Genomic DNA, 13,575 nt, shown 5'->3' on the forward strand with positions numbered 1-13,575 from the left:
AATCGGTCATTAATATCGTCTTTAATGAGGTTCAGGCTTTAAGTAGCTTCGCTTTGGATTTTATCGACCTGTTTTCTAAAATATGTACACAGCTTTTCCGATTTAATGTTAGTTTGAAAGAGAAAATAAAAAAAACAGACAGTAAAATAGCAATATTTAGATTTTTAATTAAGAAAGGACACTTGGTGTCCCTGCAGATGTCCAGACATGCACACACACACACACACACACACACACACACACACACACACACAATGATGCAATCAACACATCAGATATCCAAGTTCAGAGCTCCTAAATGCCATGTTTTCAGATAAGATTATAATACTGTATTTATCTATATCTTTTTTTTTTGTTTAAAGCTGAGGAAAATATCTGTGTGTTTTGTTTTGTTGTATTTTTATGTATTTTATAGTATCGTGTTAAACCTAACTCTACTGGTTTTCCTCGCAGATCAGCGTGACGCGGCCCGTCAGCAAGTCCTCCATGTTAACAGCAATGATCCCTGAGTCTGCCTCTGCCTCCCCGCCGTCGCCCAGGGCAACAAACACCTGCTGGGAGCTGGACAACTGTGATTGGTCAAGCCCGACGATCTGTGCCGCCCCTTCGGCTGAGGTATGTTCTGTCTGGATCACCTGGTTGGGAGAAGAAACACTTGATGGAGTAAACAGTGAATTTTGTGTACCATTTTTTAGTTCCCAATTTGCAAGATCATTAAAAATGTGTTAATTATTGTGTGAAAATGTGCCTAATTAATATTATTTTAATGAATAAAAAAACATTTATCATATTTATGATTGCAGACAATCAGCAGGATCATAAATAGTCACCATTTGGGTGGTGGAGCCATGATTCTGTAGCTCCTCCTCTTGGACGAGCTGCACGTGGTTGGTGAGGAGATGCTGTTGAAACTCCGCTTCAGAGTGAAAGGAGAGCGAGCAGATGGTGCAGGCGAACACGGATCTCTGCTGGCTCACGTGTTCGCTCGACATGTGCTGCTGCAACTCCTGCTCGCTGCTCAGTGCACGAGGACAGTACCCACACCTCCACGTAACGGCATCTGAGAGGACGCCGCATCAGACAATAGATAATCATCAGGCACAAATGCTAGCGATGTGATTCACCCAGAAAGAAAGACATTCTTGACATCCACATATTAGATCAGGGGTCCCCAGAATTCTTCCTTTCTTTAATGGGGAGGTCGAGTCGGTCACGGGCCGGAGTGACTACCAGTATTATTGTTAAAATTTAATAATGATTTTAAATGTATTTATTATTCCTTCTAATGCCAGATTCATTTATTATTTTGTTCTGCACCGTTGAATATAACACATAATTAGGCTACGGTAATAACTAGCGGTCGACCGATAGTGAGGTTAAATCGTACTTGCTAATGACCAATTTTTTACCGATTTGGATTCTGGATAAAAACTTTTTTATTACAAAAAAAAAAAGTACAGATTTATGAAAATGTGCTAAATAAAAATAAATCTATTAATTAATAAATAAATGCTAAAAATAATACAAATGATAAATATTAGATAGCGCTCTCTGTGCAGCGTGCAGTCTCGTGCCTTAAAATTAACAGCCTGTAGTGGCAGTTATTCACCTATAGGGGCCGCTCTCGTAAAGACAGCAGACCGGAAGCCGGAAAAGTATGAATTTTTGCCGATAGCTGATATTTCCATCGATTAAATATCGCTGCCGATTAATAAACTTCTGTTACTTACCAAGGGGAAATTTTAGTTTGAAAGCCAACCTTTATTATCAAATACAGATATGATATGAGTAAAACATATTTAAAATAAAATGTAAAAATACGTCTCTGGCATTGTTCAGAGGACCGTTCCAAATGTGGGGGCAGGCCGTAGAATGGGGACCCCTGATATAAGCCATAAATGCCAGCTTTTCTTCCCCAAAAATCCTTTAGAAACTCATATTTGCCAAAAAAAAAAAATGTATAATATTCACCTGCTTGTCCTTCCTTTACACCTTCATCAGCCACAGCACGGGTTTCTGTAAAAACCAATACGATTGAAATGCTGTTTAAATGTTATGCATGAACCTGTACTGAACTGAATTACAAGCAGGCAGTAACAGACAGCCCGAGGCACCTGGGTCCTTTCTCACCTGGGTGTTTGGTTATGTTGTGTTTAAACAAGCTGCTCCTGTTGCAGAAGGTCTTTTCGCAGATCTTACAATGCAGAAGGTGTGAAATCGAGCGGCCGCCCTCTGCCGTCGCCTCGTCCGGGTGTGTGGTGCGATTGTGGTACCACAAACCCGAGAGAGTCTGATACACGAACACACAATAAACAAAACACACACACATCAGTGGATTATATTCTAACAGCCCTGACCAGGTACTGACGTGTTCAGAAGATGTGGTGTGGTGATTTGTTCACCTGGTAGGATTTATTGCATCTCTGGCAGCTGTATGGTTTGCTTCCGTCGTGGACGCTCATGTGTTTCTCGAGCTGGGCCTCGGTGCTCAGGATCTTGCTGCACTCGGGACACTGGTGCAGATCTTTAGGGTGGACCTCCTGAATGTGCTCTCGAAGCTTCTCGAGGCAACCGAAGCTCACGCGACACTTCTGACAGTCGTGCGGGTCGGAGATATCTGTTCAGAGTGTGTAAAATCATTGCTGATCAGTAGGGCTGTAACAGTACACGTGTTTGTAATACAGAGCTTTCGGGTCGGCGTCCATGTGTACCGAATACAATCCTCGGTTTACATGCGGAACATTTACAATCCGTGTTTCCTCATGAACATATTAAGTGACGGACCGCAAGTTTGTTTGGTCACCGCATGGCACTTAAGAACTACTTAAGAACTGACTATTAATCAATTATACAGGGGTGTGTGTGTGTGTGTGTGTGTCTGCTCACTGTGGAAGGTCTGCAGGTGCACCGAGAGCCCGTTGGCCTGTTTGAAGCCTTTCCCACACTCTCGACACACGTACGGTTTGTCTCCTGTGTGTGTGCGCACGTGACGCGTCAGCTCGATGGACTGTGCGAACGTTGCCGAGCAGTACTGACACGAGTACATTTTACCTGAGACATGTGAGAAACAGAGTAAGCACAGATACAGACAGGTCAAGGACAGGAGACACGGCGAGGTGGAGTGCTGCCGTACCCTCCGAGTGCTTCTTCTTGGTGTGGTAGGACAGCGCGGCAGCCACGGCAAAGCTCATGTCACAGTGTTTGCAGCGGTACGGCTTCTCCCCCGTGTGCAGCCGCATGTGGTTTTTCAGGGACGAGTTGGCGGCGAACTTGGCGCCGCATTCCTCGCACGCGTACGGCCGTTCCTCCAAATGCTCTGTGCGCCTGTGGTACAACAGACCTGCAACCAGACGGCAAATCTGACATGTCTGAGAGCTTTCCTACTGATTGATGATCAGTTTATATCACTCATCTACTTCAGCTGGAGGAATGACTCTGGATCAATGCTGTTATCATTATAGATACCCGTGTCACCAGGCTGTTTTAATGATGTAATGGGGAGTTGTGGTTCCATGATTAAGGCTTTGGGTTAATGATCATAAGGTCAGGGGTTCAAGCCCCCAGCACTGCCAAGATGCCACTGTTGGGTGCTTGAGCAAGGCCCTTATCGCTATCTGCACCCGGAGCATTGACCCTGCACTTACTGACAAGCTGGGGAAAAAGGGGAGGTGGTAGCTATGGGTTACTGATCAGAAGGTCAAGAGGTCAAACCCCGGGATCTCCAAGCTGCCACTCTTGGGCCCTTGAGAAGGGCCCTTAACCCTCAGTGCTCCAGGGGGGCTGTATCATGGCTAGGGTTGCAAAGGGATACAAATTTCAGAAACGTATTTAAATAAAATTTGTGCTTTAAAGCTGCAAATGTAAGGCGATGAAGTTTCCTAGAACTTGAATCTGAACAGGAAAATTTGGAAATTTTATCCGAATACTGAGACACAATTCTATGTATCTGGATCTGATAATGTTATAAATAACATATTTAATTTGTTCCAGATAGACTATAGAGTGTTTGTGCTCACCAGAAGGGTGTTTAAAGGTCTTCCCACAGAGCTCACACGTCACCGGCTCCACTTTCTTCCTTTTAACCGGAGGGCCGTTGTGAGCCTCGACTCGATGCTGCTGCAGGGCCGTGACCGAGGCGAAGGCTGTGGAGCACTCGGTGCAGCGTTGCGCTCGTTCTGGACACAGCGCACACTGCTTCTTGTGCTTCAGCAGACGACACTTGAAATCGAAGCTCTTGTTGCACCACTGGCAGCTGTAGGACACGACAACGTCCTTCCTCCTCCTGTGCGGGCGAGATTCACCCTTTTCCTCCTCTTCTTTCTCAGAATCTGCAGTATCCTCATGATCATTTAGTCCTATTTAAACATGTGCAATACAGTACATATAAACAAGGCCTTTTAAACACACGCCCTCAAAAACAGGCCCTAAAACAGGGGGCGGAGCTTTCAGAAAATGGAAAGCTAGTTCTGAAGGGGTTGTCTGGAGTTGGTTATCATCATCATCATCATCATAATTACAGGTGCCTGAGTGCGTGATGCTAAATAGAAATAGAAAATGGCTATAAATCTGCCTTAAGCCAATCGTGCATCCCGCCCTTTGTAATAATGTTAAAGCCTCCATTCTAAACGATCAGGAACCTACCAACATGTCCGAGTTCCTCGATGAGAACAGAAAGCTGTGGGAAGCTCGTCCGGCTCACAGACAGAGGCGGCAAAGCGGACCGATGTGCTGCGTTTCCTCGCTCAGTACTCGGTCCAGAACCTGCTGCATGGACTCCGTTCCTCCGCCAGCACCTCGGCAGCTCTGCAGGAACTGACACGATCGAGCAAGAAGTTCATGTGGGGTTACGATGCAATCGTGTCATATCAATGTTATAACGAGTTTCCAAACGGTAAACAGTAATTACATCATTATTCATAAGCTGAATATAAAAAATAAAAAAACATGTAGGACATCATATTTAATCCAATAAGAGCGATCAAAAAGCAAGTCAAAGTGTTTCCTTGTTTGTTTAATGGCTTTTTGATGGCAGGATCCATGTAGGTATAATAAAACATGATAGCAGTAAATTCAGTAGTTGTATAATTAGTTACATGCAATAAATTTTATAACAATTATTGTTCGATTAGCAGTGTATTTCACACACGCTCACCTCAGCGACGTCTTTATCGCGGTCCAAATCACCCACAGCTTTTTCCAGGTCAGGGATTTCATTGATTGTTTCCAGAATGAGCTTTTTGTGCTTGAACAAGGCATCTACTCGTCCAACTGGACACAGAAAAAGAACAAGCTGAAGAAAGACTACTGAGAGTGATATGGCAGCTCGGTGAGGAATTAAAGGAAAAATATTTAGACATATTTAGAATACTTCGATTCATGTACAGCAGGGATGCGAATTTCCATAACTGAGCCCGGTGCACTTCACGTCTCGATGCATATCCAGCGATACGATACATTATAGATACATATAAAGCAGCTACCGATGTGATACGTATATTTTTTTGGATCTTGTTTTTTTTTTTTTATAAAAAGAAAAAAACAGCATGAGTGAATTTGTTCAAAGAAAAAATCAGACATTCGCTCCTTAACAAGCAGCACTATAAACTTAAAAATGTCCAAATTAAAGATGGTTAAACTTAATATGTGGCTTTTGCATTTTTTCAATTAGGGTTTTATATAGTTATAATAAGCAAAACATCGAAATAAAATTCTCCAGACTAACACCAACTTGTATCTGATGCACACTTTTTTAAATCGATGCATCTCATTGTTAACTTTTATGGCGACGTGCATCGCTGAATCTTACCTTCTCTACTCTACATTATGTTCATGTTTGACTTCACAATTTGAGTGAATCGTTTTTTCTTCTACTTCTTCTTTCGGCTGCTCCCATCTGCCTCTTTCAAAACAACTACCTGCATGTTCTCTTCCTCCTCTTTTCTCCTCCTTCGGCCAACAGCAGCCCAGTTTCCACCGGTACCCTGTAGGCTAACGATACCTGTGGCGGTCGTTGGTAACCTGGTCCTCGACCGATACAGTATGAATTTCTGATTCGTGATCCGCATATTTGATTTGGCACAACTTTGGACCAGCACTAAGAGTGCACTGGGTTGTGCAACCCTAATGGCTGTGATAAGAAATTATTATTATTATATCATTAAATTATCAGTACCAAAGAAAACAGTATCTATACCGGTGTGTATGAGTTCCTGAGCTTCTGGTTTTGCTCTGATGTCCTGCATCATTAACTGAAGGTCTGGGATGTGAGTCGCGGCCCAGAACAGAAGCCTCCACACCGTCAGAGGCTGAACTGGACCTCCATCCAGAGCAGCGTTGAGCAGCTCCTCCACTTTACCGTCAGACTCTTTTTGCAGGACCTACGAACACACGCACGATTTACAGGACTAGATTACAATAAACGAAGAAAATTAACCAAAAAGGGATTATATATTTCATGAGTGAGTCAATAGTTGATTATAATCTAATAGTGTAATAAATATGTAATTTTTTTTTTTATTAAGCCATAAATGATAAAACACTCCATAACTAGAGAAAATAAACAAATATTGCAGAATATATACCAAAATCTAAATATGTATTGAGATGTATCTTCACTAATATACTAAAATATGTAAAAGGGTTGTGAAAGCAATTTGTTTTAATTCTTTACCATTTTGTTCAAAAAATATTCTGCTGTCGTCGATATGAACGCAGTTTTAACACAAAATATATCCTTGTTCAATATTTAAAGGAGTGCATCTCAAAGAGCAATCATATGCCTCAGGTTTTTACACAAGCGATGACTCGACATGACGGTTATGTTTTCATCAAGTTTTGTTCAGTTTTGTTGAACAAATGTAAACGTTCCCAATGTATGAAGAAATCCAGAAGAAATTGCGTAACTATCCAGAAAACCGTTATGTGTACGTGTGTATGTAACCTCTCTCTGCTCAGGCGAGATGTGAGGCCCTTCCTCCAAACCCTGTCTGATGATCTGAGAATCCAGGTTCAGCTTACGCAGTGTGTTCTGGAAAGTTCTCAACAGCGACATGCCAACGCGCTCGTCCGTCCTCTGATCTGACAAGAGCAACATGCAACAGAAGCATCTGAGTCTATCAGAAATACTGAAAACCCTGTGTGTGTGTGTGTGTGTGTGTGTGTGTGTGTGTGATATATTTCCCACTCGTTCCCATTTAGTCAGGATACCTGCAGATTTCGTGTTTCCCTCCACCACCTCCTTCAGCAGCCGCAGTACAGATGTTTGCTCTATCCCTCTCTCGGCGAGCACGCTCATCAGCTTCTTCAGCACCTGCCCATGACTCTCCTCTCCGCTGCACTCCAGGAGAACCTGCAACATGGGATTTATCCATCAACATTAAGATCTTATTATAATCTTTTCAAATAATTACTAACTCTACAGAATTCCTAAGATCAAACATTATCTTTTTTTTTCTTTCTTGTTCTCTCGTGATCGATGTTCTCGTCATATCGACATGACAAATGTTTCCTCGTGATCAGTACTTCATTTTTCTGTCCATGCACCCACTGCCACAAATGGATATGGTTATTATCCACGATGTTGTCTCTAGAACATGCCCGTATGCTGAATACAGTGAAAAATGAAGTAGTGATCAAGAGAAATGCTCTAGAAACAGCATTACGGATAATAAGAGAAAAAAATCTGTCCCAAAATATGTTCATTAAAAAAAAAAAGCTACTTTTGTAATGTGAAGATGACAAGAAAACAAGGAAGAATAAAATTTTACAATGCATGGCCTCTTAGGACTTCAGTATAAATCACAGTATTCAGTAAACTTTAGACGAAGGTGTAGGTTTGGATTCTTAAAGTGTGGTGAGCGCCCTCTAGTGGGGAATAAAGGCATGACACGTGAGGCGCAATATACCGGAGGATTTCTATCTGTTTTTTGGGTTCGTTGATCTTTATTTATGATTTTCTCTATTGAAAATTCAACAAAGTTCATACACTCAACACAATCACAAACAAACAAGCGGGTCATTAATCCAAGTAAATTAAAACAACATCAGTTAGGGTACTGAACACAACTATACTTATTACTTATTTTCTCGATTTCTTTTGTAACTTGATGATATTTAATGTTATTGATTGAGAATTAGATATGTCAATAAAGTCTTTTTAAAACGAAGTATTTCATCACCCTTTTTTGGGGGGTGATTGAGAACAGGTGGGGCTTAAAAATCCACCCTAAAGTGGGGAATGGCAGAAAAAAGTTTGAAAATTAATTTGTGATTAAACTCACAGGATTCATATGAAAGATCAAAGAAGGTAATAATTCATAATGAAATTAACATGAATTATATATTTTTTTAATGTGTGGATAAGTTTCATAAACCTCACTCTAAGACTCGTGGACAAAGAGCGTTGCATTAATTAGATCGATTAAAGCATTCAAACCGTCTAAAATGCACCATTAACTAAGTGCATTCTGGGTACTCCCTTACACCACTGACTAAAATGCCTACTGCGCACCTGCTTCACATCCTCCCTCTCGCATCTGTCCGCTGTCTGAGTGAAAAGTTCAGGGATGTTCTCGACACCTTTGAGGTAGTCAGTCAGGTCGGTAGCGAGGCCATGCTGATATCCGGAAGACCTGGCAACCTTTTCCTCAGCTCCTCCTGATGAAAAATAAATTGTCATACATGCGTGTTTAAGGGAGAAAAAATGCACTTTAACACACTCCAGTCAGAACAGTGGAGTTCTCGTGGAAACCGAGACTCCTCTTTTCTAAGGAGCCCACTGTTGTTTGAAAGGTGACCGATGTGCTTAGACCTGGATGGTTTCCTTGTCTTCCATTTACACTAAGCCTTCTGCTCAATTTAGGTTGAATTTTCCATTCTTGGAACCGTCCAATGAGGTTGGCTGAGGTCCTATAGACCTTTACCTTCTAAATAAAATTTCATATCAATCAAAAATCCAACGCAGAGTCAGATTTATATTAAAAAAGGAAAATACGAGGGGCAGCAATTAATTTGGCCCGTTATTATATTTCAGAAAATAATTGTTTTTTTTGTCGTAATAATTGGTATAGCAACAGATTTGTGCAGACTTATTGGATTTTTTCATTAATCGTTCTACCTTTAATATCCAGCATTTTCAGCTTCTCCTCCTCCTCCACCTCCGCTGACTTCAGATCAGGCTTCAGGTTCTTAATCTGCTCCAGCAGCATAATAACAGGCTGGACCGAGACGTCACGTGCTTCCTTCACCTGGTCCAAGAGGCGCTGAAAAGCCACACACGGTTCTCCCTCAGAACACTCCAGAAACATCTGGGAAGGAAATTAAAAAAAATAAATAAAAGGACTTCACCAGCAAAACAAATGTGGAACTAATCTGAATTTCTATAAAGACCTCTAGGTGCTGTGAGTGTGCACTTATGAGCACCAGAATTGTTTGCGAGTCTCACGTGTCGCTGCTGGTTTGACAGCATGTCCCAGGTGCGAAAGATGTTAATCCAAGGCTGGACGTCCTGCAGGATCTTGATGAGGTCGTCACGTTTGCGAGAAAGCAGCTCCACAGCACCATCTTGAGGTCAAACGAAGTTACACAACCACAACTCTGAATAACACGAGGCTTTTTTTTATTTATGGATAATAAATCAGAGATGCTCATTTCAAATTTAACATTCAAGAATTGTTGCATTTTTACTGTAAAAATTCAAGTTTATTCAATTGACTTGAATGTGGAGAATATACTAAAGCCAATTTGGAAAAACGTTTGAAAAATAAGGACCAGCTTCAGACATCAATAATATTACAAGAATACGTCTGTACTGTTATGATCTTAACTAGCTGTATTAGGCTGAAATGGTCACTCAGTGGTCAAGATGTCAGATTTCTGTTAAGGATAGCGCAAGTTCAAATCCCATCACCACAAAACTACCGGTGCCGGGCCCCTGAGCAAGGCCCCCCTTTGTAAGTCGCTCTGGATAAGGATGGATAAAGAAGCTCTGCAACATGACAGTAATGTAAATGTTTGAGGTATTAGACTCTATTGTACTAATAATGGTTTTATTGTTCTATACATTTTATTGAACTTAAAGTAAGATTACTATTCGTTCAGCAGATTTGCATTATAAATTAATAATCAGTGAAACTTCTGCAACTTTAATTGTAAAATAATTAGGGTTGCAAAGGGGTGGAAAATTTTGGGTAAATTTGGAAACTTACCAGGAATTTATGGGAATTAATAAGAAATTTGTATATAAACTGTATCATACATTATACAAACATCAATGCATGCATCTTGTTGCACACCACACAAGGAAGCGTTAAACATAAAATAATGGAATATTTATATTTTTGCATGAATTTGCATGAATTTGCATGAATATTCTCTATTAAATCTGTTTATTTTAACCAAAGTTTATACTACAGGGTTTTTCCTCCAACTACATTTAAGTTCCCTGTTAAAGGCGGAATTCCCAGTTTATGTCTATTCATTTCCATGAAAAGTTTTCAGTCTTAAACATTCCTGGTATTTTGCATCCTGAAACACTTACTTTCACCCCAAAACAACTTAGATTTTTTTGGCTCTACAGTAAAGAGTTTGGTGAACTCTGTTCTGGAGCATTTTGGATCCATTAGATCGAATGTCAGATTCCTTTTATAATGAAGTAACGGCAATTATAAATATAAACATTAAATAAACACATTTCAATGTTGTTGTTTTTTTTTACTTTAAACTGTCCTAAATGATTATCTTAAATACTATATCATCATTTTTAGAAAGTATTTCATCCAGGAATACTTTGGACATAGCTTTTCAGCATATATTAGATGGTAGAAGGAAACCGGAGAACCCAGAGGAAACCCCATAAAGACGCAGAAAAAACATGCAGAACAGCAACCTGAGCTTAAACCAAGTCAAACCTGGAACCATGGAGCAGTGAGGAAACAACACTATCCACATCACCACCATGCTGCAATAATTATAGTCATTTTAGTAAAAGAATAAATGAATAAAACAAATCACCGTTCTGTGACTCCTGTCTGTTTCTCGGACTCTTCGAAGTGTCACAACATCCCTGTGAGGAGAACTCTCGTCCAGAAGCGTCCAGTCGTCTCGGCTCGTCTGAGTGATCTTTCACACCCTCAGCACCTCCGGGCCGTTTTACGAGCTCGTCCAGGAGGTTCTTGCAGCCAACAGCCACGTCGAACATCTGCAGGCTGTCAGCGGCGGCGACGACACGCGCGAAGTCGTGTTTTCCCGGCACCAGTCTGCCCAAGTAGGCCATGTCAAGCAGAGAGGAGAACTCCTGCTCCGTGACTACTGCCGTGTCGATGGAGATGCTGTCCGAAGTCTCGAGGAGGGACTTGAACAGGAGACTGGAGGCAGCCAGGACCACTTTGTGTGCCGGATGGGTCACGTCCCCCACCAAAATGGTGCAGTCGCAGAACAGGGACTCTTTGCGCAAAGTCTGCATTTGCTGCATCAGCTGGCGGCTGTAGTTCGGGAGCTCCATGATACACCTGGGCAGGTGAGAAAGTAAGAGCAGAGACATCATTTTATTTAAAGAAATGGATTTGGGATTAGATTCAGGACAGTATATTCATGCAAGTGGGTTTTTTAATAGGACTGGGTAAATATACAGTACATTAAAAAAAAACCTGAGAGTAAACTGCACTATTGCTGGTGACAAAAAACTAATGAGTTACAAAAGTACAAGAGTTACATTGAAAACAATAAAACAAATAATCAAACAGAGAGATTGAAAGCAGGGGGGCAATTCAGCACATTTAAAAAAAACTCGAAAAAAGTATTAAAGAATCACAATGATGCAAGAAAACAGGTCAAGAAACTTAAAATAGAGACTTTACACTGAATCGAAAGTTAAAACGAATGATAAATTTAATTAAACATTTAGAGAGGAATAAATAATGAAGCAACTCCAGACTCTAACTCACCACAACACACGTGACCTTATTTGGTTTTTTTTTAAGTAGTTGAAAAGAAGGTTTTGGGCTCGTGATCATTTTAATAGAAATCAATCAGTGTTTGAGTTTTAAGATCATTCTATTAATAGATCAGTGTGCTGAGAGTCACATTCAAGTCTTTTTACATAAACTGAGGTGTAAAGAGTCTTGTGATAAAAATTATAACAGGAACATTATAGTTATAATAAATCATAGTACTGTGGATACTTAAGAACATTTGAAGGCAAAAAACGTTTGTACTTTTACTCAAGTGAAAGTTGAAAGGGAGCATTTTTACTTTTACTGGAGGAACATCTCACCGAGTGAATCTCTACTTTTACTCTAATGCATGGTTTGTGTATTTGGTCAACACTGGCAGTCTGTCCGAGCAAATTTTGAACAGAGATGTGATCTGGGAGCGAGGCAGGTTCTGAAACATGTACACTTTTATACACACACAACTTCTGGAAGCCGGTGTAGTGAATCCAGCACTAAGGCTAAAGACTTGAAATTTTTAGTTCAAGTCAAAAACTAGTTCAGCAGCAGCATTTTAAATAAGTTGAAGCTGAGATCCAGCAGAGGCCCTCAGAGAACTGATCCTGCTGTTTGTATTGTATTTGGTGTGTGTGTAGTTTTTATTCACCTCATCTATAATAAAATTATGACCTTTAGGCTTACTATTCCAATAAAACAAACCATTTCTGAGTATGTTTTATTTTGTAAATATCCCAGTTAGTCCATAAAGAGTCTAATCAATCATCTGAAGAGTCATTTGCACATTTTAACCCTGAATTCTTTTTTTTATCTCAGGAAAAGTCCATTATTCAGGACATGGAGTAATCTAATATAACATGGGCACCCAGACTGACACGTGACTCGTGAATCGGTTCCCTTCATAACTCATTCCTCATAACTAGCTGCTGCCTATGCTAGCTAGCTTAGCAACCCAGCACTGGGGCTGCTAAAACACGCTCAAGTGCAATACACATTAATTAAAGGCGCCTTTCCCCCCCGAACATGAATGTTTTGTTTACACACACACAGTACTGAAGACACAGAGACCGTAGTGACTTCCGCATTACCTTCAGGGTTATTCAAATCATCCGGCTCTTTATTTAAACTCCACGAAATGACAACTTTTCCCCTCTCTCCTGCCAATAAAGATTCCCGGTTTTGAAAATGGCGACGTGCTCGCCAGTGCGCATGCGCGAGTTCTAAAACCCCACTACATATCCCAATTATGAATATTAAAACGTTTTTGTTGTTATTAATAATAGAGTAATACATGTAATAAATAAGGCCATATGCAAATGATATGTAATGCATTTAGGTTTAAATATAACGTGTGTGCGCATATACTGAATGCACGTGTATTTACATTAATGTACACTGTATAATTAAAGTTTATTATATACGTGTTTTCTCTTCTACACTGATCTACTATGGAGTTTAAACCTATTACTTAAAAGTTAAAATGTATTATACACCTTTTCTATCTTCTGATTCTTTCCCTTTCTTGCTTTCTCTGTTCTGATCATGTAGTATTTAATGTCATTATCTCATAGCTCCAGTCTTAAAAAAAACACGAGTTAAAAAGACTTAAAGGAAATTAATATTTGCAAAA

General features: G+C 40.4%; 1 protein-coding gene across 1 annotated transcript; it reads right to left on the minus strand.

Moving 5' to 3' along the window:
* Positions 1 to 2: 2 nt before the first annotated feature.
* On the minus strand, positions 3 to 13,153 carry zbtb40 (zinc finger and BTB domain containing 40). Its single transcript, XM_046875289.1, is given in 19 exon segments — positions 3 to 635; positions 831 to 1,073; positions 1,973 to 2,016; positions 2,131 to 2,290; positions 2,403 to 2,617; positions 2,887 to 3,051; positions 3,134 to 3,340; positions 4,017 to 4,355; positions 4,642 to 4,785; positions 4,788 to 4,812; positions 5,153 to 5,268; positions 6,194 to 6,377; positions 6,941 to 7,077; positions 7,207 to 7,348; positions 8,510 to 8,655; positions 9,116 to 9,305; positions 9,443 to 9,561; positions 11,011 to 11,507; positions 13,034 to 13,153. Coding segments are annotated over 18 exon segments (3,267 nt in total). The 5' UTR covers positions 11,501 to 11,507; positions 13,034 to 13,153; the 3' UTR covers positions 3 to 434.
* Between the last annotated feature and the right edge of the window lie 422 nt (positions 13,154 to 13,575).

The sequence above is a fragment of the Silurus meridionalis genome, chromosome 19 (assembly GCF_014805685.1).
Source record: "Silurus meridionalis isolate SWU-2019-XX chromosome 19, ASM1480568v1, whole genome shotgun sequence".
Taxonomy (NCBI): Eukaryota; Metazoa; Chordata; class Actinopteri; order Siluriformes; family Siluridae; genus Silurus; species Silurus meridionalis.